The sequence below is a fragment of the Delphinus delphis genome, chromosome 9 (genome assembly GCF_949987515.2).
Source record: "Delphinus delphis chromosome 9, mDelDel1.2, whole genome shotgun sequence".
NCBI classification, from domain to species: Eukaryota; Metazoa; Chordata; class Mammalia; order Artiodactyla; family Delphinidae; genus Delphinus; species Delphinus delphis.
The window spans coordinates 48,711,094-48,735,414 of NC_082691.1; the positions used below are offsets into that span (position 1 = coordinate 48,711,094).

The window sequence follows — 24,321 nt, forward strand, 5'->3', positions numbered from 1 at the left end:
CTGGATTTTCAGGCCAGCAGTTTTTCTAATATACTACAATATCAAAATAGTATATACTTTTAAAGTGAAGAGGACTTAGCATTTAGTTCATTTTCTTCATTTCTAAATGGAATGAAAGAGACACAAAAAGAAGAGCAAATTGTCTGGGGTTACATAGCTAGTAAAGAGCAGAGCCAAGGTTAGTATAAGTGAAACAGCTGGAGATTGAAGACCAGGAGACAGGCGTGCTAACCTGGTTTTCAATCTCCAGCTGTTTCACTTATACTACACGGACAAAATACATCCTACTTAATAATGTGGAAAGACCCATTTCTAGCAAAATGGCAGAATGGTTTAAAAAAATCACTTATTAGAAATTATTTAGGGAGGGTAAATATATCCATATGCACTCAAGTGAAATTAATTTTCTATAAATATGATTTTTTTCGTATGTAAAAGAAAATATATCTCAGAAACTGAAATGACAGAATAAAATAAGTGATTAAAGTGATGATATTGATGTGCATTGTTGATCAGTAATTTATTTGTTAAAATATACAAGTGCTTTTTACAATGTAAATTTGCCATTCAGCTTGAACACATACTATGGGCAAAAGTCAATGTACATGACTGGGAATGAAACTGAGAGAGGTGTGATTTTTGTCTCCCTGGACTTGCAGTCTTTGAGAGATATTTTTTTAAAAGCGCTCAAATAGCATTTAACTAATTGCAATTTTTGTAAATGCTATGAAGTAAAAGTGTAGGATACTATAGTTCTATTTTTAAAAAATCACTTCTTAGGAAAAAACTCTAGATAAAATATTAAAAAATAAATATTTAGTTCAGGAGAGTTAATTTCCTGAAATTGAAAGCTGAAAATTTTTAAGTGAAGGCAGGAAAGTATCAGAAAATTTCAGAGAGCAAAAAGGAGTGGAGAGGGTAATTAATCAAAGAGGTGAGGAATTCAGAGGCTCCAGCCTGCTCAAAGGGCATCTCAGAATTACGGTGACCTCCAGCTTTCTGGCTGGTGGTCTCACAGGACATCAGAGCAGGAAGCAAACCTTCAGGACTTCCTAAGATGGAAATTCAGACAGCACCCCCACTGCATTAAGCTGGGACCCCAATGGGTAAATCCTCAGTTGGAAGGGTGAATTGAAAAATCAAAGTCACTCCACAGATGGAAATAACGAAATAGTTTGCCTTTTTCAAACTTGGGGCTGGGTTGGGGGACGGGAGGAATGCCTCTCAAGGGAATTTTGTGTGTGTGCTTACTTTTGTGGTACGCGGGCCTCTCGCTGTTGTGGCCTCTCCCGTTGCGGAGCACAGGCTCCGACGCGCAGGCTCAGTTGCCATGGCTCACGGGCCCAGCAGCTCTGCGGCATGTGGGATCTTCCCGGACCAGGGTGCGAACCCGTGTCCCCTGCATCGGCAGGCAGACTCTCAACCACTGCGCCACCAGGGAAGCCCCTGTGTGTGTACTTTTTTTTAAAAGTCAGGTTTATGGAGGCTTAATTTCTGTGAAGTAAAATTCACTATTTTTAGTATGTAGTTCTATGAACTTTGATAAATGCCTACAATCTTGTAAGCACCACCTTAATGAAGATGGAGAACACCTCCATCACCCCCCAAATTCCCTTGTGTCACTTTCTAGTCCAACCTCCTCCCCTACCTCCAGCCTATGCCACCACTGATTTTTCTGTCCCCACAGTTTTGTCTTTTCATGAATGTCATGTAAATGGAATCATGGAGTATTGTAGTTTTTGAGTTAGCTTCTTTCACTTAGCCTAACGCCTTAGAAGTACATCCACATCATTTTTTCAGGAGTTTGTTCATTTTCAACGGCATCCTGCTGCATGGATGTAACATGGTTTGACTGTGCAGTCACAACTGAAGGCTATTTGGGTTGCTTCCAGTTTTTGGTGATTATAAATAAATATTATAAACATTCATGATTAAGTTTTGTGTGAACATAGGGGTAGGACTGTTGGATTATGTGATAAGGATGTTAAACCTTATAAGAAACCATTAAAATGTTTTCCAGAGTGGTTATGGCATTTTGCATTCTCACGACCAATGATGAGAGTTCAAGTTGTTGTGCCTCCTCCTCAACACTTGACACAGTCATTTATCAAACGTTAGCCATTCTGATGTGCATGTAGTGATATCTCATTGTGCTTTTAATGAGTACTTCCCTCATGACTAATGATGTTGAACATCTTTTCATGTACCTTTTTCCCATCTGTATATCTTTATGGATATGTATGTTCAAATCTTTTTACCATTTTTGATTGGGGAATTGGTTCAATTATTATTGAGTTTTGAGAGTTATAATTATATATTCCTTTGCAGTTAAACTTTTATTTTGAGGTAATTGTAGATTCACATGCAGCTGTAAAAAGTTATAGAGCTCCTATGTGTCCTTTACTTAATTCCTCCGATTAGAACATCTTGCAAAATGTTACTGTATAATACAGTAGAGTAACCAAGACATTGACACTGATACACTCAAAATACAGAACATTTCCATCAACAAAAGGACCCCTTATATTGCCCTTTTATACCCACACTCACTTCCTCCTGCCTGCACCCCCTCCCTATTAGCCTCTTTTAACAGCTAATCTCTTCTTTTCTAAAATTTTGTCATTTCAAGAATGTTATATAAATGGAATTACACATTATGTAAACTTTTGGGATTAAGTTTTTTTTCACTTAGCATAATTTCCGGGAGATTTATCCAAATTGTTCTGTGTATTAGCAGTGCTACTTTTGTTTCATTTTCTCTATTGTTTTTCTGTTTCCAATTTTACTGATTTCTGCTCTTATCTTTATTATTTACCTTTCTCTGCTTCTTTATTTTTCTCTTTATTTCTGAGTTATTGAGGTGAGCTTAAATTTGATTTAAGTTTTTTCTTTTCTGATTTCTAATGTATGCATTTAGTGCTATAAATGAGGTTTGTTTGATGATCCAGGACATTTGTATGTCTTCCATGTGCATTTAAAAAGAATGTGTATTCTTCTTTTGTTGTTTGGATTGTTCCTTAAATGTCCACTAGATCTTGTTGGTTGATGGTGTTGTTGAGTTCTATATCTTGCTGATTTTCTGTCTAGTTGTTCTATCAATTGTTGAGAGAAGTGTGTAACAGTCTGCAGCTATAATTGTGGGTTTGTCTAGTTCTCCTCTGAGTTCTTTCAGGTTTTGTTTCACATAATTTTCAGCTCTGTTGTTTGGTGCCTACCCATTTAGGATTACTATCTCTTTTCAGTGGATTGACCCTTCTATTGTTATATAACCGCCCCTCTCTGTCTCTGGTTATGTTCTTTCAGAGGAAGTCTATCTTATCTGGTATTATAGAGTCATTCCTGTTTTCCTTTGATTAATGTTTGCATAATGTATCTTTTATGTTTATTCTTTCAACCAGTCTGTATCTTTATATTTGAAGTGAGTTTTTTGTAGACAGACGATAGTGGGTTATGTTTTATAATTCAATCTGTAAATTTTTATCTTTTAATTATATATTTAAACTATTTACTGTCAATGTAATTATTTGTATGTTAAGATTAAAATCAGCAGTTTACTCTTTTTTTCCCCTTATTTCTGTTTTCTTTCTCTATTTTTTTCCTGCCTTCTTGTGAATGGAACAAATTTTAGAATTCTATTTTGAATTATTGATCATGTCTTTGAGTGCATCTCTTTTGGTATACTTTTTAAAGTGGTTATTCTAGATATTACATTATATGTATATAACCCATCATGGTCTACTGGCATCATCATTTTACCAATTCAAATGAAATATAGAAACCTTACTTCCTTTTGTGTTCCCTTTTCCTCTCCCATTTATAATGTAATTTAAAAAATATATTTTCTGAACATAGAGGACATATCAGACAGTGTTATAATTTTTGCTTCAACCATCAAACAGTTTAGAAAACTCAGTGGAGAAGAAAAACCTATTGTATTTACCCATATATTTGTTTACCATGGGTTTTTTTTTGTTGTTGTCCCTCTTTCCTAATATTTGAAGGTTCTTTTTTATCATTTCATTTCTATTTAGAGAGATTCCTGTAGCCATTCTTTTAGGGTAGGTTTGCTAGTGGCAAATTCTCTTAGTGTTCTTTCACCTGAGAATGTCTTGATTTCCTCACCATTTGAAGGATATTTTCACTTGGTATAAAATTCTGGGTTGGCAATTCTTTTCTTTCAGCACTTGAAATGTGTGGTGCCACCTCGTTCTGGCTTTCATGGTTTTTGATGAAAAATCCACTATCATTTGAATGTTTTCCTCCTATAGGTATGGTGATATTATCCTCTGACTGCTTTCAACATTTTTTCTTTATCTTTAGTTTTTAGAAATTTATTTATGATGTATATTGGTGTGAATTTCTTTAGGCTTATCTTGTTTGGAGTTCACAGAACTTCATGAATCTATAGATACACGTTTATTGCCAAATTCAGGATTTTTTCAGCTATTGTTTCTTAAAGTACTTTTTCAACTCTGCCTTCCTTATCCTCTCTCTATATAACTCTGTTGGCACAAATGTTACCTCTTCTTTTATAGTCCTACAGGTCCCTCTGACTCTGTTCACTTTTTAAGTCTACTTTTCTCTGTTGTTCAGTTGGAGTAATCTCAGTTGTTCAATTCACAGATCTTTCCTCTCTCCTCTCCACTCTAGTGTTGAGCTCATCCACTGAATGAATAAAAATCCACTGAATTTTTATTTGTTACTGTATTTTTCAGTTCTAACAATATAATTTGATTACTCTTATCAATTTGTATTTCTTTGCTGAGACCATCCATTTCCTTCCTGAAGCTTTATATGTTTTTAAAATTTATTTTAAGCAGTCTCATGATTGCTTGTTGAAGCATTTTATCATGGCTTTAAAAATTTTTTTTTCAGACAGTTTCAACATTGCTGTCATATTGATGTTGACAACTATTTACTGTCTTCTTTGCATTCAGTTTGAAGTCTTCCTAATCCTTGTCTGACAAGATTTTCGATTTATCTATTTATTTAATTTAAATTAAAGTATAGTTGATTTACAATATTATGTTTGTTTCAGGTGCACTGCATAGTGATTCAGCATTTTTATAGATTATACACCATTTAAAGTTACTACAAAATAATGGCTGTAATTCTCTGTGCTGTACCATATATCCTTGTTGCTTATCTATTTTTTAGATAGTAGTTTGTATTTCCAAATCCCATACCCCCTCTCTTGCCCCTTCCCACTTCCCTCTCCCCACTGGTATCCACTAGTTTGCTTTATATATCTGTAAGTCTGTCTCTATTTTGCTATATAATTTACTTGTTTTACTTTTTAAACAACACATGTAAGTGATAACATACAGTATTTGTCCTTCTCTGTCTTACTTATTTCACTAAGCATAAAAAATACCCTTCAGGTTCATCCATGTTGTTGCAAATGACACAATTTCATTCTTTTTTATGGCAGAGTAATATTCCATTGAATACATATACTACATCTTCTTTATTTATTAATCTCTTGATGGACACTTGGGTTGCTTCCAAATCTTGACTAATGTAAATTGTGCTACTATGAACATTGGGGAGCACGATCTTTTCAAATTAGTATTTTCATTTTTTTTTTCCAGATATTTACCAGGTGTCGAATTGCTGGGTCAAACAGTACTTCTACTTTTAGTTTTATGAGGAACCTCCATACTGTTTTCCATATGGATGCACCAATTTACATTCCCATCAACATTGTACAAGGGCTCCCTTTTCTCTACATCCTTGCCAACATTTGTTATTTGTGTTCTTTTTGATGATGGCCATTCTGACAGGTGTGAGGTTATATCTCATTGTGGTTTTGATTTGCATTTCTCTGATGATTAGTTATGTTGAGCATCTTTTCACTGTTGGCCATCTATATGTCTTCTTTGGAAAAATGTCTGTTCAGCTCTTCTACCTATTTTTAATCAGGTTGTTTGTTTTTCTTTGAAACTGAGTTATATGAGCTATTTATATATTTTGGATATTAACCGCTTGTAGGTCATATCATTTGCAAATATTTCCTCCCATTCAGTAGGTTGTCTTTTCATTTCTTCATGGTTTTCTTTACTGTGCAAAAGCTTTAAGTTTAATTAGGTCCCATTTGTTTACTTTGCCTTTATTTCTTCTGCCTTAAGAGACAGATCAAAAAAAAATATTGCTACAAGTTGTCAGTGTTCTGCCTATGTTCTCTTCTAGGAGTTTTATGGTTTCAGGTCTTACACTTAGGTCTTTAAATTATTGTTCATTTATTTTCGCATATGGTGTGAGGAAATGTTTTAATCTCATTCGTTTACATGTACCTGTCCAGTTTTCCTAGCACAATTTATTGAAGAGACTGTCCTTTTAAAATTACATATTCTTGCCTCCTTTGTTATAGATTAATTAACCATAGGTTTGTGGGTTTATTTCTGGACTCCCTATTCTGTTCAATTGATTTATATGTGTCTGTTTTGGTGCCAGTACCACGTTATTTTGATTACTGTAACTTTTTAGTACAGTCTAAAGTCAAACAGCACGATACCTCCAGCTTTTTTCTTTTTTCTCAAGATTGCTTTGGCATCCCTGTCTTGTTCCTTTAGAGGAGAGGCTTTTAGCTTTTCACTGTTGAGTATGAAGTTAGCTTTGGATTTGTCATAAGTGGCCTTTTTTGTGTTGAGATATATTCCCTCTATACCAACTTTGATGAGAGGTTTTTTTTTAATCATGAATGGATGTTGAATTTTGTCAAATGCTTTTTCAGCATTGATTGAGATAATCATGTGATTTTTTTTTTATCCTTTGTTAATGTGTATCACACCAATTAATTTTCAAATATTGAACCATCCTTGCACCCCTGGAGTAATCCCACTTGATTATGGTGTATGAACCTTTTCATAAATTGTTGGATTTGGTTTGCTAATATTTTGTTGAAATTGAGAATTTTTTCATCTATATTCATCAAAGATATTGGCATATAATTTTCTTCCTTTTTTTACTGCCTTTATCAGGTTTTGGTATCAGGATAATGGTGGCCTTATAGAATGAATTTGCGAGTGTTCCCTCCTTTTAATTTTTTTGGAATAGTTTGAGAACAGGTTTAAGTTCTTCTTTTGTGTGTATGGTAGAATTCCTCAGTGAAGCTATCTGTTCCTGGACTTTTGTTTGCTAGGAGTATTTTTACTACAAATTCAGTTTCACTACTAGTGATCAGTTTGTTCAAATTGTCTGTTTCTTCCTAATTCTTAGCATGCTGTATGTTTCTAAAAATTTGTCCACTTCTTCTAGTTTATCCAATTTGTTGGCATATGACTGTCGTAATAGTCTCTTATGATTTTTTTGTATCTCTGTGGTATCAACTGTTATTTTCCTCTTTCATTTCTTATTTTGTTTATGTGTGTCCTCTTCTCTTTTTTTTAAATGATTATTTTTTTAAACCATTTTTTTAAATTAATTAATTTATTTATTTGGCTGCATTGGGTCTCAGTTGTGGCGTGCGGGCCTTAATTGCCCTGTGGCATGTGGGATCTTAGTTCCCCGACCGGGGATCAAACCTGTGTCCCCTGCATTGGAAGGTGGATTCTTAACCACTGGACCACCAGGGAAGTCCCTCTCTTTCTTCCCTTCTTGATGAGCCTGGCTAAAGATTTATCAACTTTGTTTATCTTTTAAAAAAAACAGCTCTTGCTTTCATTGATCTTTCCTTTTTTTGTCTCTATTTTACTTCTTCTTATCTCTGATCTTTACTATTTTTGCAATTATGCTGCCTTTGGGCTTCATTTGTTCTTCTTTTTCTAATCCCTTTAGATGGTAAGTTGTTTATTTGAGTTTTTCTTATTTCTTGAGAATAGGCCTGTATCACTATAAGCTTCCCTCTGAGAACTGCTTTTGCTGCATCCCATAGATTTTGGAAAGTTGTGTTTCCATTTACATTTGTCTTGAGGTATTTTCTGATTTCCTCTTTGATTTCTTCATTGACCCATTGGTTTTTTAGTAGCATGTTGTTTAGTCCCCATATGTTTGCAATTTTCCCATTTTTCTTTCTGTAATTGATTTCTGGTTTCATACCACTCTGGTTGGAAAAAATGCTTGATATAATTTCTAACCTCTTAAATTTCTTGAGACTTGTTTTGTGGCCTAGCATGTGATCTATCCTGGAGAAGCTTTCATGTGCACTTGAAAAGAATGTGTGTTCTTTGCTATTGGTTGGAATATTCTTTATATATCTATTTGGTCAACTTGGTCTAAAGTATAGTTCAAGTCCAGTGTTTTCCTGTTGACTTTCCGTCTGGATGATTTATCCATTGTTGAAAGTGGGGCACTGAATCCCTACTATTATTGTATTGTTGTCTCTTTCTACCCTCAGATCTGTTAGTATTTACTTAATATATTTAGCTGCTCCAATCTTGCATGTGTATATATTTACAATTGTTATATCTTTTTGATGAGTTGATCACTTTATCATTAAATAATGACCTTCTTTGTCTCTTCTTACTATTTTGGCTTCAAGTGTAACTTTAAGTATAGCTTACATAAGTATAGCTACCCACACTTTCTTTTGGTTCACAGTTGCATGGAATATCTTTTTCCATCCCTTCACTTTGAGCCTATATGTGTCCTTAAAGCTGATGTGAGTATCTTGTAGGCAGCATATAGCTGGGTCTTGTTTTTTAATCCATCCAGCCACTCTGTGCCTTTTGATTAGATAATTCAATCATTTACATTTAGAGTAATTATTAATATGTAATGACTCACTAATGTCATGTTGTTAATTGCTTTCTGGCCATTTTGTAGTTTCAGTGTTCCTTTTTTCCTCTCTTGCTGTCTACCTTTATGAATTGGTGATTTTCCATGATGAAAATTCTCTTCTCTTTATCTTTTGTGAATCTACTACAGGTTTTTGCTTTGTGGGTATCATGATGCTTACACAAAACATCTTATAGATTAACATTCCAGTTTATTCTGATAGCAACTTAACTTCAATTGTATATTAAAAACTACCCTTTTATTCCCTCCCCTTTTATATTTTTGACATCACAGCTTACCTCTTTTTATATTGTATATTTGTCACAAATTATAGTAGCTATAGTTGTTCTTAATACTCTTTTTCTTTAACCTTTATACTATAGTTAAGTGGTTAACACACCATCATATTACAGAATTAGAGTTTTCTAAGTATGGCTGTATATTTAAGAAAAAGAAGAGCAAATTAAATCTAAAATAAGTAGAAGAAAATAAGTTATTAAAGTTAGAGCAAAAATCAATACAATTGAAAACATAAAATTAATAGAGAAAATAAATTATACCAGAATCTGGCTCTTTCAAATGTTCAATAAAACCGATAGGCCTCTGGCCAGGCTTACTAAGAAAAAAGGAGAAAGGAAAGAAATTACTAATATCAGAAATGAAAGAGGAGACATAACTACAGAGTGTCTTGATATTAAAAGAATAATAAAGGAATGCTATAAACAACTTTATGCCCACAAATTTGATAACCTACATGAAATGGATAAATTCTTTGGAAGCTTCAATCTGCTAAAACTCACACAAGAATAGACAATACGAATAGGCCTGTTTCTATTTAATCAACAATTGATCACCTTCCAAAAAAGAAAGCACCAGGGACAGATGGGTTCACTGGTGAATTCTTTCAAACGTTTAAGGAAGAAATTACACCAATACAATCTCTCTCAGAAGATAACAGCAGAGGGAATACTTCCTAACTCATTTTATGAGGCCAATATTTCCTAATACCAAAACCAGATAAAGACACTACAAGAAAGGGAAACTACAGACCCATACCTCTCACGAACAGATGCAAAAATCTTCAGTAAACTTGAAGATAGATCAATAAGAATTACACAATCTGAAACAGAGACAAAAAGGCAATTGAAAAAAATGAACAGAACCTTAGGGACTTACAGGACAACAACATAATGTATAACATTTGTATCATCAGAGTCCTAGTAAAAGGGAGGAAAACATGTTGGGATGAGAAATTTTTTAACCAAAACGGTGAAAAACTTCCCAGATCTGGTGAAAGACATAAACTGCAGATTCAAGAAACTGAGTAAACCACAAACGAGATAAACCCAAAGAAGTTCATTTTAATACACATCATGATCAAACTTCTGAAAACTAAAACAAGGAAGAAAAAAATCTTAAAAGATCCAGAGAGAAATTACATATTTTAAATGACAATTCAAGTAACAGAGAAATTCTCATTAGAAACTATAGAGGTCACTGCTAATCCCTAACTCCCATTATAGCAGAGGCAAACTGTTATATATAGGCTGGATAAACAACAAGGTCATACTGCATAGCTCAGGGAACGATATTCAATATTCTGTGACAAACCATAATGGAAAAGAATATATATATACAGTTATATGTATAACTGAGTCACTTTGCTGTACACAAGAAATTAACATAACATTATAAATCAATTATACTTCAATAAAATTTAAAAATATATAAATCAACTATACTTCAATAAAAAAAAACCCACAGGGGTCATCAGGAAGTGACAAAATATATTTAATTACTAAAAGGAAACAACTATCAACCCTGAATTTTATATCTAGCAAAAATACCTTTCAAGAATAAAAGGTGAAATAAAGACATTCTCAGATGAAAAAAAATAAAAGAATTTGTTGTCAGCAGACCTGATCTAAAAGAATTGCTGAAAGAAGTTGTTACAACAGAGAGAAAATAGTAATAGAAAAAACCTAGAACGTCAGTAATAAAGCAAGAACAATGAAATGGATAAATATAACAGAATATCATTCTTCTTATGAGTCTTTAAAATTATTATTAGTTGAAAGAAAAATTATAATGTTGTCTAATATGTAAATATCTACTTAAATAACAGAGTAAGAAATTGGATAAAAACTATAACTAACTAAGCTATATGCTATTAACAGGAAATTCATTTTAAATATAATGATATAGTTAGGTTAAAAGTAAAATGATAGAAAAAGTATACCATTCAAATACTAATAAAAAAATGGGAGTGGCTATATTAATATTAGATAAAGTAGACTTTTTAGATAAGGTAGACTTCTGAGCAAAGAAGAAAGAAGTGGTACATTACACAATAAGGAGGGTCAATCCACCAAAAAAACATCACAATTCTCAATGTGTTTTCACCAAACAACCAAGTTGCGAAATACAAGAAGCAAAAACTGACAGAACTATAAAAGAGAAATAGATAAACGTACAAGTGGAGACTTCAACACTCCTCTCAGTAACTGGTATAACTAGTAGAGTGAAAATCAGCAAGGACATAGGAGAACTGAAAAATGCCATCAATCAATGGGATCTAATTGATATTTATAGAATACTCCACCCAACAACAGCGGAATACAAATTCTTTTCAATTGCACATGGAATATTCACCAAGACCATACCCTTGGTCTTAAAACAAGTCTCAACAAACTTAAAAGTACTGGAATCATACAAAATATGTTCTGTGGCTATAATGAAATCAAACTAGAAATCTATTAGAAGGAAAAGAGAAATATCTTCAAACCCTTGTAAATTTAACCACATGCTTCAAAATCATCCTTGAGTTAAAGAAGAACCCTAAAGGGAAATAAAAAATTACATTGAACTAAATAAAAATATCCAAATGAATGTGTGGGATGCAGCTAAAGAGTGCTGAGAAGGAAATTGTTAGCACTAAATGCGAATATTAAAAAAGAAAACAAAGTCTCAAATCAATAATTTTAGCTTCCACTTCAGGAAGCTAGGACAGAAGAGCAAAATTAACTTAAAGCAAGCAGAAGAAAGAAAATAATTAAGACAATGGATATCAATGGATTGAAAACAGAAAAACAGTAGAGAAAAATCAATCAAATAAAAATCTGGTTGCTTAAAAATATCAATGGAATTGATAAAGCTCTAACAGGACTGACAGAGAAAAAGGAGAGAGAAGACACAAATTACCAATATCAGGCATGAAAAAGGGAATATCACTACAAACCTTGCAGATATTAAAAGGATATTAAGGAAACCCTACCATTGGCTGTACACACATAAATTCAACCATTTAATGAAGGGAATCAATTCCTGGAAAACCACAAGCTACAAAAACTCACCAAAGATGAAACAGACTATTTGAAGAGCCCCATAATTATCAAATAAATTAATTTGGTAATTAAAAAGCTCCAGAAAAAAAATCTGCAGGCCAAGATGTTGTCTGTGGACACTGCTCCCAAACATTTAAACAAGAATTAACACCAATTCTATACAATCTTTTCTAGAAAATAAAAAAAGAGAAATCGTCTCTCAACTCATTTTATGAAGCTAGTATTACCCTCATACCAAAATTAGACAGACAGTACAAAACATGAAAACTACAAACACAAAAACCGTAAAAAAATATTAGCAAATTGTATCTAGTAATATATAAGAATTTTGTATCTTACGTACATAAGATATGTATATAAACTATTTATAGCTTATGTGTATAAGAATTGTGTATTACAACTAAGTAAGATTCATTCCAGAAAAAAAAAGGTTAGTTCAATACTTGAAAGTGAAAGTAATTCAATATATTAATAGGTAAAGAAGAAAACCCACACAATTATATAAACTGGTACAGAAAAGCATTGAAAAAATTTTCAACACCGATTCACAACAAAATTCTCAGAAAACTAGGAATAAAGAGGCATTTCTTGAACCTCATGAAGAGCACCTACAAAACCCTACAGCTAACATAATAGTTAACAGTGAAAAACCAAATGCTTTCCCTCTAAAATTGAGAATGAGGAAAGAATGCTCACTCTTACTGCTCTTATTCAACATATTGCTGTAAGTCCTAAGCAGTGTAGCTAGGCAAGAAAAGGATGTTAAAGGCATACAGGTTATAAAAGAGGAAATAAAATTGTCTCTATTTGCATATTACATGATTGTCTATATCACATCATAACCTTGTCAGCAACCTTTTTCTGAAAGGGACTAGATAGTAAATATTTTCAGCTGTAAATAGGCATAATGGTCTCTGTCACAACTTTTCAACTTTGCTATTGTAGCATGAAAGCAACCATAGGCAAAACATAAACAAATTAGCATGTTTTTATGAAAGTTTATTTACAAAAACAGACAATGGGCTGAATTTGTCACACAGGTATAGTCTTTAGAGACCTAGTCTACATTAAAAAACACCCTATAACTAATAAGTGAGTTTAGCAGGTTCAATGGATATAAGGTCAACACCCAAAACTCAATCATATTTCTATATATTAGTAATGAATAAATTGGAGACCAAAATTAAAAAAACAAAACCAATCAAAATCTCTCAAAAAATGAAATACGAGGCACAAGTCTAACAAAAGAGTTACAAGACTATATGCTACAAAGTACATAATGTTGATAATATAAGAGAAGCACCAATAAAATGAAGAGAAACACTATGTTCATAAATTGGAAGCCTCAATGTAGTAAAAATGTCAGTCATTCCTAAATTTATCTATTGATTTGGTGCAATTCACATAAAAATTCTTACAATCTTTTTGTAGACATGGTCCAATCTTAACAAAAAATTCATATGGAATGGCAAATGAACTGGAGTTGGCTAAAATATTTTTGAAAAAGAAGAATAAAGTTAGAGAAATCAGAATACCTTGATTTAAGACTTACTGTATGGCCGCAGTAATCAAGACAAGTTTTTAGAAGTATAAACACATAGATCGTAGACCAGAATAGAGAACATAGAAATATACCTACACAAGTACGGCCAACAGATTTTTGACGAAGGTGCAAAACCAATGCAATGAAGGAAGGACAGCATTTTTAACACATTGTGCTGGAACAATTGAACCCTCATAGAAAGAAAAATGAATTTTGATGCAAACCTGTCACCTTATGCAAAAATTAACTCAAAATGGAACATAAGTCTACGTGTAAAAAGTGAAACTATAATATTTTTAGAGGGAAACTTTCAGAAAAAAAATCTTTGTGACCTAAGGCAAGCAAAGAGTTCTTAGATATAATATCAAAAGCACAATCCATAAAAGAAAAATTGATAAAGTGGACTTCACCAAAATTAAAAACTTTTGCTCTGTGAAAAACCCTGTTAAGAGGTTAGAAAGATAAGCCACCGATTGGGAAAACATATTTGCAAATCACATATCTGACAAAGGTCTTGGATCCAAAAGATATAAAGAACTCTGTGAGTTTACCAGTAAAAACACAAACAATGCAGCTAGAAAAACAAAACAAAACCCACCAAATCCAGTTTGAAACAGACACGTAACCAAATAGGGAATATGGGTGCACATAAGCATATGAAGAGATGTTCAATATCATTAACCATGCTGAGTGAAGAAAAGCCAATATCCAAGGGTTACATACCATATGATCCCATTTATACAATTTTGAAATGACAAAATTATAGAGATGGAGAACAGATCAGTGACTGTCAGAGGTTAGGGAGGGGGTATGATTATAAAAGTGTAGAACAATGGAGGGTCTTTGTGTGGTGGAACAGTTCCATATGTTGACTGTGATAGCAGCTACCTGAGTCTATACAAGTGATAAAATTTCATAGAACTGCTGTATAACATTGTAAAGAAATTATACTCCAAAAAAGATGTTAAAAAAAAATCTGGTAAAGCGAAAAAAAAACTTCATAGAACTATACCCACACAGAAAAAGATCAGTACATGTAAAGAGTGATGCAGTCCAAGTAAGTTCTGTATCGTCAGTAGTATTGCGCCAATATCAGTTTCCTAGTTTTCACATTGTACAGTGTTACTATTGGGGGAAGTTGGGTGATGGGTATACAGGACCTTTTTGTACTATTTTCGCAACTTCCTGTGAGTTTATAATTTTTTCAAAAACTTATCAAAAAGGAACCACTGAGATGCCATGACTGCTGCCACCTCAACAACAAAATTTTATGCCAATGCATTTGAAAACCTAGATGAAATGGTCAAATTTCTAGAAAAATTTCCCACAATAAAAGCACTGAATAAATTCTACAAAACTTACAAGAATAAACTTTATTCAAGGGAATAAAACTGTGACATTTCACAACTCAATGTGAGTAATGTCATTAGTACCAATTTTGCCTCTCCAATAGAACTATATATACTGCTAAATTGATTTTGTTTTCTCCAATATCTTGCAATTTCTTAATTCTGTCTGTTCCAATGACTCATTCAGAGTTTGGTGTTAAGGGATACTTCATGAATTCCAGTAAGGCAACAAGCTGGTGTTAGATCTCATTTGACCAAAACTCCTATTGATGTGGTTCTTCCAAACATTTTAAATCTTATCTTTTTCCTTTATTTATACTTGGCCATTTTTCCTGAAACTGTAGAATATTTTTCCTGATATTTTTTGATAATTTTTTTATAATAATTTCCTGATAATTATTCTGATTTTCCAGAACATTTTTCCTGATACCTGTGGTCACGTATCTAGTAATCCTAACGTTTTTAGTTCAATTACATTTTAATAGATTAAATAGAAAAACATTTTCTCTTTTTTTTCTTTCTTTTTTTTGCGGTATGCGGGCCTCTCACTGTTGTGGCCTCTCCTGTTGCGGAGCACAGGCTCCGGACGCACAGGCTCAGCGGCCATGGCTCACGGGCCCAGCTGCTCCGCGGCATGTGGGATCTTCCCGAACGGGAGCACGAACCCGTGTCCCCTGCATCGGCAGGCGGACTCTCGGCCACTGCGCCACCAGGGAAGCCTGAAAAACATTTTCTAATATGGGAAGATAAAACAATGCCAAGTCTCTAGTTTGGAGCTCTAGGTTTGCTCTTTATCCTTGTTCTAAGCTTTTCCCTGGTCTCTTTGATTGTGATAGTTCATTCCTTCTCTCTGGTTGTTGGAATGGCAGAGGCTCTTTGTTTTGTGGCTGCATGACAGCCATTTGTCCTTACGTGGTCTGTTGTTCTGTCTCAGGGGTTGCCTGTCCATAAGATAGATATAATGCTTTTCACGTCCGTAATAAAGTCTGCAGTGGGTGTGTGTGGGGGTGTCTTTCTATACTTTTCTCTTCTTGTTTTTTTCTTATCTTTTCTTGTCTTGTCTTTTCTAATAGATTTCTTATATGCTTTTTTCCTTCTATTTCTCTAAGTCTACTCTGGTACGCAATAATCTCCACATCTTTCAGCAGTCTGTGTCCTAACTGTGCCTGTTTCAACTGGGATATCATTACACCCCACCTGTACTTTTAGTTGCTCCCAAAATTGTAATTATTTCCTGGGGAGATCCTGCCTTATAAATGTTCTGCTCTTCATTTCATCTCTGCTTGTCTGAACAACAATTTATTTTACATGTATTTTTTATGCCCAGGCTATCCTAGTTTCATCAGTATTGTTTTGCTTTTCTATAATCTTTCTGCAGTTTAGCTCTTAAACTGTTGTTTGGGGTCACCTAATTTTCCATCCTGTAAATATTGATTTCAGTAATGACTGTCTCTGTCTAGTGACTTTTATGGTACCTGAATGTCAACCCTCACTTTGTTTTTAACTTCAGTAATATCAAGGAACACGATATCCATATATGGCCATGTGGTTTATGATCCTCTAATTTGATGCCTGAATTCTTTAGCAATTTTTATCATTAATATCAATATGATATATTACTACTATATTTGCTGTATTATGTTTTCATTTTTCTGTGGTTGAGCCTATTTTATGTCCACTACAGCATAGATTTTCCAGTAATCATGACTAGTCACTCTCTGTAATTCCCGTCATCTGGAGTGTTGCAATGCCTCTTTAGAGTATCATTTGACCAGCCCAGAACCCCTTGGGTCATTAGCTTCATCACAATATTTATGACATGCAGCACCATCTGCTTGGAAACATGATTCTTTCTACCCTTGTTTTCTCTTAATTCTTTCTGGATCCTGCACTACTTCAATCATAAGCATCACATCCTTTACTGTCTAGTTTTCTCTTCTCTCGGTTGGTCTAAACATCATGGGAGCAGGGAATTACCCTCCTTCTATTTTAGGCTTAAACATAACTCTATATTTATTTTCTTTAAATAATCATTCCTGCCTAGTTTGTTACCCTAGTAAATATTTCTACTTACTGAATTACAGAACCTTTAAAATATATTCATAGTATAAAATTACTAATGAATTTCTCTCAGCTCTTGATCTCAGATTCTATTTTGCTTTAGCCTTACACACATACGAGAGCATGTCACTCTAAAAATGTGGTGCTGTGCATATAGACATAAGGCCAACAGAGATTCCGAAGAACCTTTATACCCTGAAGGTGAGGAAAGGTCAGGCTCAAGTTTAATTATGGTCCCGAAGGAGAAAATGTCATTTTATTACGTGGATAAATACATGTTAGTGTCAGTTAGGTTAAAAAATGTTTAAACATAATTCGTAGTATTTTTCCAGAAAAATGAAACAGACACACCAAGAGTTTAAAAAAATGACCCCAAATCATGAGTGCAGTGAGGAGTGGGGAGATGAGGCTATGCAGGTTTGATATTAAGAGATTCAAGAAAGCTAAATTGTGCTTGGTGTGATGTGCTTGCTTATGGAAAGTTGAGAAAAGCTGAACATGCATCAAAGTGGGGAGTGCGTTGAAACAGGGTGAGTCTTATAGGGAGGTCAGCCTCGTGAGTGCAATGACAGTGAAGGATACATAAAGTACAAGAACACACTGGCTACTGGCTATTAGAACTATGTGCCGGGCCCCATAGCCACACATTACATGTATTCTTTCTAATATTACTCTAACTGTGCAAAAGGGCCAGGTTTGTGCGTATGAAGAAACTAAATATGTGAAGAAACTAATGCTCAGAGAGGCTGCAGTTCATTTACCTAAGGTGACACAGAGAAAACATTAAGCCACGTGTATGAGGCTCTGCAATCTGTACTTATCTCACTACTCTGCACTTCCTACCTGGTGTGACCTGTGTAAATACGTCTTTGAGATAATTTCATCAGTCCTTATTAAAACTTCTGCTTAGCTCTTCCACTGGGGGCTCAACATTCATTCCTTCCAAGCTTTCTCAGAGAAAAACTGAAATTGACAAACCAAAATTCTCAGTTTGTCCTGTAGGTGCCACCGTAACCGTAGAATGTCTCTTTCTTGCTCGTCAGCTCTTATTTCTCAGGGCTGCGATAGACCAGGAATTCTAGAAAAGAGAAGAAGTCAATTTACGTGGCTGATAGTTCATATTGGTAAGCCCACCCATGTGTTTAGAGTTCTGTAGCTCTAACATGCATTTTTTCCTTGTTTTAAAAGACTTTTCTAATTTTTTGAAGAGAGAATATTTTACATGATACCAAGATCAGAAAGTATAAAAAGGTACATAATAATCTCCCTCCCACTGCCACCCCCATCTGTCCAGTTCTTATTCATGACCCCTCAAAGCAGGTAACCACAGTTATTAGCCTCCTGTATCATTCCAGAGAGTTTTCACACACACACACACACACACACGCATACACACACATAAATTCATAATCTTGCTTCTTTTTATTACACAAAGGGTAGCATATTATACAGACTATTATATAGACTATTCTGTACTTTGGGTTTTTTTCCCACATAAACACATATATAGGAACTTTCTATAGCAGTGCATAAAGAGCTTCTTTACACTTTTTAAACAACTGTACAAATGTACAATTTAAACACTGTACAAAGGTACAATTATTTATTGATGGGCATTTAGGTTGATTCCAGTTTTATTGTTTATTATCTTTTATTAACAATAATAAAAATAGCAATCTATATTTGTTTTTTGAGGCCGCCATAACAAGTTACCATAAACTTAGTGACTTAACTCCATTTATTATCCACAGTTCTGTAGCTCAGAAGTCCAGGTGAATTTGACGGGGTTCTCTGCTCAAGGACCAACAAGAACAAAGTTAAATTGTTGGCCCAGTGGGGCTTTTACCTGGAGGCTCCGCTTCCAGTCTTACTTGGGTTGTTGGAAGAATTCAGTTTCTAGGGGTTGTGGGACTAAGGTTCTGGTTTCTTCGCGGGCTGTCAGCCAGGAGCCACTCTCCGATCCCACATGTAGCACAATTCCTTTCACATGGCCCCTCATATTCCAACCAGCAGGGGCATGGCATCAAGTCCTTCTCACTCTTGGAATCCCTTTGACTTCCCTTTCTGCTATCAGCAGGAGAAATCGTTCTCCTTTTAAAGAGTCATATGATTGGATCAGATCCACTCAGATAATCTCTCTACCTTTTAGAAATTCTTCTTACCACACTATCACTCATCTTGCACTTATAACATTTTTCTCTGTGCTTTATTTATATCAGCTCACGTAATCCTCACCACAATCCATTAAGTTCAGTTGTTATTTCCATTTTACAGATGAATAATCTGAGACAGAATGGATAAGTACTTGCCTTCGGTCACAAAACCGTGAGTGATGGAATCAGGACCCAAATGCAGGCACTCTGTGACCAAACCTGTCCTCTGCGCACTTCCCCCTACTGCCTGTTGCAAATGGAGCCATAATGAATAATTCTTTGTTAGTCCTTGCATCAACCAGAGTCCTGCAGGAAACAGAGGATATGTTCAAAATTAACTGCTGAGAGTGTAATGAAGCAATGATTTACAGAGGGACGGGAAAGATTAAGGGAATCTGTAAGGGATGGTGAAGATCAGATATAAGCTAAAATCCACAGGAGGTTGTTTTACCATCCCTAAGCTTGACGTGAAAGAGAAGAAAACTGTGTTACTTGAGGCTGGCAAGAGCTGGAGCTGGGGAAGGTGGCTCCTTGCCAGGAGCTGTGACCATAGAGGAACATAGGCATTTCCAAAATCACAGCTATGCAGGGAAGGAGTAGGGGAAGGCAAGGATAAGCCCCTCACCTCCCTCTCCTCCTGACTTCCAGTGTCCTTGCACTGGTCAACTCCAAGTGGAAGCCAGAGGGCAAAAGGAAGCCTTGGTGATACACTTAAAGCTTAAGTGCTTGGGCTCAGAGTAGGGTATAGAAGAGTAGAGAATGGTTATGAGTCAGGGGATTGGATAACATAGCGTCTTGGTGTCCTTTGGTCAGAAATTCAGTTTCAACCAGGGACCAGTAGCAAGCCAGGAGTGTTTTTTAAATGGATAATAGGTTGTGACCAAAGAGGCTTTCATTCAAAACCCTCCAGATCTGCCCTGTGATGTCAGGTCTTGAAGACCATTCATATAGCATCCCTATCTGTCACTGTCATGTACTAGTGGGTCTGCTGGACGGTAAGTCCCAAGAGCAAGGCAGTTACACCTTAGCCTTGATGTATGGTGTGCTGGATCTAGCTCATACTGGCTGGTGAGAACCAACATGTAAATTTTCAGGAATTTTGTGAGCTAGTTGATGTCACTTTGGTAGCTCAGAATTAGCCGTGATGGGAGTACTTACACCATAAAAGGTAGCGAATGCTACAAATCAGGCTTTTTTGTTTTTCTGGAGAGCTGGTTATTAAACACTGACCAGTACGCCACTGGCCTTGGCCTTGACCATCTCTTGCTCTAGGCCCCAATAAAACTGATGGTGTTATGGGTTACCCAAAAAGGGGGTCTGGAGCAATGCAGCCAAACGTGGAATATCTTGGCACTAAATTTCAAAGAAGCTCACTATATATATATATATTTGTGTGTGTGTGTGTGGTACGTGGGCCTCTCACTGTTGTGGCCTCTCCCGTTGCGGAGCACAGGCTCCGGACGCGCAGGCTCAGCGGCCATGGCTCACGGGCCCAGCCATTCCGCGGCATGTGGGATCTTCCCAGACTGGGGCATGAACCCATGTCCCCTGCATTGGCAGGTGGACTCTCAACCACTGCGCCACCAGGGAAGCCCAAAGCTCACTATATATTGTCCCTATTCATTTGCAGTGATGTTGCCAAGTGTAACAACTTGTATCTCACACAGATGTCCAGACCAGTTAATGCTGGAAACTTCATCCATAGAGCAGGCTTCTGTGCTTTCACGGGGTTTATCTCCTACTCTATGTTTTACTGTATAGCACCAGGTATCTTCTAAGGTACTTATAGTGCTTGCTACTTCCTCTTTACCAGCTCCAATTAGCCATGATATTTAATGGATCTATGAGTCAAAATATTCTGATTACCACCCAGACCCTGTGACTTATTAAAGTAATCATTCCCATTTAATCTCTGATGGTCAAGCAGAGCCACTTGGCATCTACCATCCCAGAATCTTCTTATTCCCATTGAAATCAGCACCAATTCTATAGATGCATATCTCATCATTATAACATGCCTACTAAATCTAGCTTTTTAAATAGTGCTTTTTGCTTTTGCACAGCAGAGGAAACCAATGACAAAACAAAAAGACAACCTACTGAATGAAAGAAAATATTTGCAAATGATATGACCAATAAGAGGTTAATATCCAACATATATAAAAAGCTCATACAACTCAACATCAAAAAAAAAACAACCTGATTAAAAAATGGGCAGAAGAACTAAATAGACATTTTTCCAAAGAGGAAATGTAGATGGCCAACAGGCACATGAAAAGATGCTCAACATTGCTAATCATCAGGGAAATGCAAATTAAAACCACAATGAGATATCACCTTTCACCTGTCAGAATGGTTATCATGAAAAAGAACACAAATAACAAATGTTGGTGAGGATGTGGAGAAAAGGGAACCTTTGTACACTGTTGGTGGGAATGTAAGTTAGTGCAGCCACTGTGGAAAACAGTATGGATGTTTCTCAAAAAACTAAAAATAGAACTACCGTATGACCCAGCACTTTCCTTACTGGGTATATATCCAAAAAAACCACCAAAAATAATAATTCAAAAAAGATACATACGGGGCTTCCCTGGTGGCGCAGTGGTTGAGAGCCCACCTGCCAATGCAGGGGACACGGGTTCGTGCCCCGGTCCGGGAAGATCCCACATGCCGCGGAGCAGCTAGGCCCGTGAGCCATGGCCGCTGAGCCTGTGCATCTGGAGCCTGTGCTCCACAATGGAAGAGGCCACAACAGTGAGAGGCCCGCATACCTCAAAATAAAAAAAATTAAAAAGATACATGCACCCCAATGTTCATGGCAGCATTATTTACAATTGTCAAGATATGGAAGCAACCTAAGTGTACATCAACAGGTGAATGGATAAAGAAGATGTGGTATATGTACATATCACAAAGGAATAATAGTATAAAAAGAATGAAAATTTGCCATTTGCAGCAACAGGGATGGACTTGGAGGGCATTATGCTAAGTGAAATAAGTCAGACTGAGAAAGATAAATATTGTATGACATCATATGTGGAATATGAAAATACAACAGTGAATATAACAAAAGAAGCAGACTCACAGATATAGAGAACAAACTAGTAGTTACTAGTGGGGAGAAGGAAGGAGGAGGGGCAATACAGGGGATTAAGAGGTACAAACTATTAGCTATAAAATAAGCTACAAGGATATACTGTACAACATGGAGAATATCGCCAATATTTTATAATAACTATAAATGGAGTATACCTTTAAAAATTGTGATCACTATATCGTACACCTGTAACATATAATATTATACAGCAACTATACTTCAATTAAAAAAATAAATCAGTGTTGCTTTCGAAGATGCTGATGCTCCCTTCATCAAGGCATTCCTTAATGCTTCAGTAAATAAATGTCTTCTAGTTCTCTTGCTGCTCATGATTGAGGATGGGAGGTGGTTCTTCAACCTATGTATAAATACAATAGATCCACTTCAACATTCTCATCAACTTAACCTTTGAAGTCTGCCCTGTACATCTTGCTCAAAAATTCCAGCATCACAGCCTCATGGTAGACCCATTGCCAAGGCTTCAGAGAACCACATCCAGGTGCTTGAGCCAACACACTAAACCACAAATCCTTTGTGAGGATTCATATCAAAACATTTGACCTGAAACAACCTTATGTTTCATCTAACACACTCAGAAGCAATACCTGTGTTTGTTTCCTAGATTCCTGCTAATACAAATGGAAAAGTATACTTTATCTCCTCCTGCAGAAGACCTTACTCTTCTCTCTTTGAGCTGTCCTGGCATTTAACTCTCACTATGGATCTGGAAGTAAATAAGGGATGGTGAGGATGGGTGGGGGAAGAGCTGGCTCCCCTTGTGAGGTGACTGTCCCAAGTTAAGTCAACATAGGAAATTTATGAAAGGAAAGCCAAGCTTCCTTGGGAAAGAGCTGGGCTGCTTACTCAGACAAGGAAGATCCAAGGAGATTTCAGTGTTCCAAATTTTCAGCCTCATGTCTAGTTTTCCAAATATTCCTATTCTAGGTCTCAGAATCCCACCCACCCTCATTAACTACTGCCTTGGGATAACTTGAAGAGGCTGAACATTTAAATAGTGCTATTTCTCTGTTACACATATGGTTAGTTTTTGGACCTAATTTTTGGTCATGTGTGCCCTGTAGGCCAGCATTGAGGCTTTTTGATTTTCTTCTTGTTCTTCGACTTGAAGGTTTAAGTCTTTAGGCTTGAGACTTCCCTGGTGGCACAGTGGTTAAGAATCTGCCTGCCAAAGCAGGGGACATGGGTTCGAGCCCTGGTCCGGGAAGATCCCACATGCTGCGGAGCAACTAAGCCTGTGTGACACAACTACTGAGCCTGAGCTCTAGAGCCCACGAGCCACAACTACTGAGCCTGCATGCCACAACTACTGAAGCCCGCGTGCCTAGAGCCTGTGCTCCGCAACAAGAGAAGCCAGGGCAATGAGAAGTCCACGCACTGCAACAAAGAGTAGTCCCCCGCTCGCCACAGCTAGGGAAAGCCCACGCGGAGCAACGAAAACCCAACTCAGCCAAATAAATAAATAAATTTATATATTAAAAAAAAGTCTTTAAGCTTAGATTTTTCCTCCTTTTTGTAACCTCTCCAAGGCAGTCAGGAGCAGCCAGGCCACAAACTATAAACACCATCGTTGCCAGAGCAATTAAGAGCCTTAGTCATTTGATCTTGCCTTGCCATTCACTTGTACTGCAACCTACAACAGCGCTATCTTGAGTAATCATGATATTGCTACATATCAGGGATTACTATTATCCTACTTTCCCCTGGGAGAGGATATCTGTGAGCTTATCAAAGATATGGGCAATGGAATCTCGGAATCCCATTTTGAGGGTTTGTTTCCTTGAGCCTTTTTTTTTTTTTTTTTTTTGGTGGTACGTGGGCCTCTCCCGCTGCGGAGCACAGGCTCCGGAGGTGCAGGCTCAGCGGCCATGGCTCACGGGCCCAGCCGCTCCGCCGGCACACAGGATCCTCCCAGACCAGGGCACGAACCCGTGTCCCCTGCATCGGCAGGCGGACTCCCAACCACTGCACCACCAGGGAAGCCCCTCCTTGAGCCATTTTTAAAAAATGTATTCTTTTTTTTTAATTGAAATATAGTTGA

General features: G+C 36.1%; 1 protein-coding gene across 12 annotated transcripts in view; it reads right to left on the minus strand.

Moving 5' to 3' along the window:
* DYNC1I1 (dynein cytoplasmic 1 intermediate chain 1) overlaps positions 1-24,321 on the minus strand; it is a 526,791-nt gene that overhangs the window by 365,278 nt on the left and 137,192 nt on the right. For 7 of the 12 annotated variants that reach the window (XM_060020483.1, XM_060020482.1, XM_060020485.1 and 4 more), the window contains 2 exons: positions 19,322-19,471; positions 9,772-9,835 (listed from right to left, as the gene is read on the minus strand). In XM_060020483.1, coding sequence (XP_059876466.1) covers positions 9,772-9,835; positions 19,322-19,471 — 214 coding nt within the window. Of the gene's footprint in view, positions 1-1,251; positions 1,451-9,771; positions 9,836-17,990; positions 18,091-19,321; positions 19,472-24,321 lie in introns of those variants that run through there. The other 5 variants (XM_060020493.2, XM_060020489.2, XM_060020487.1 and 2 more) reach the window with 4 other exon arrangements.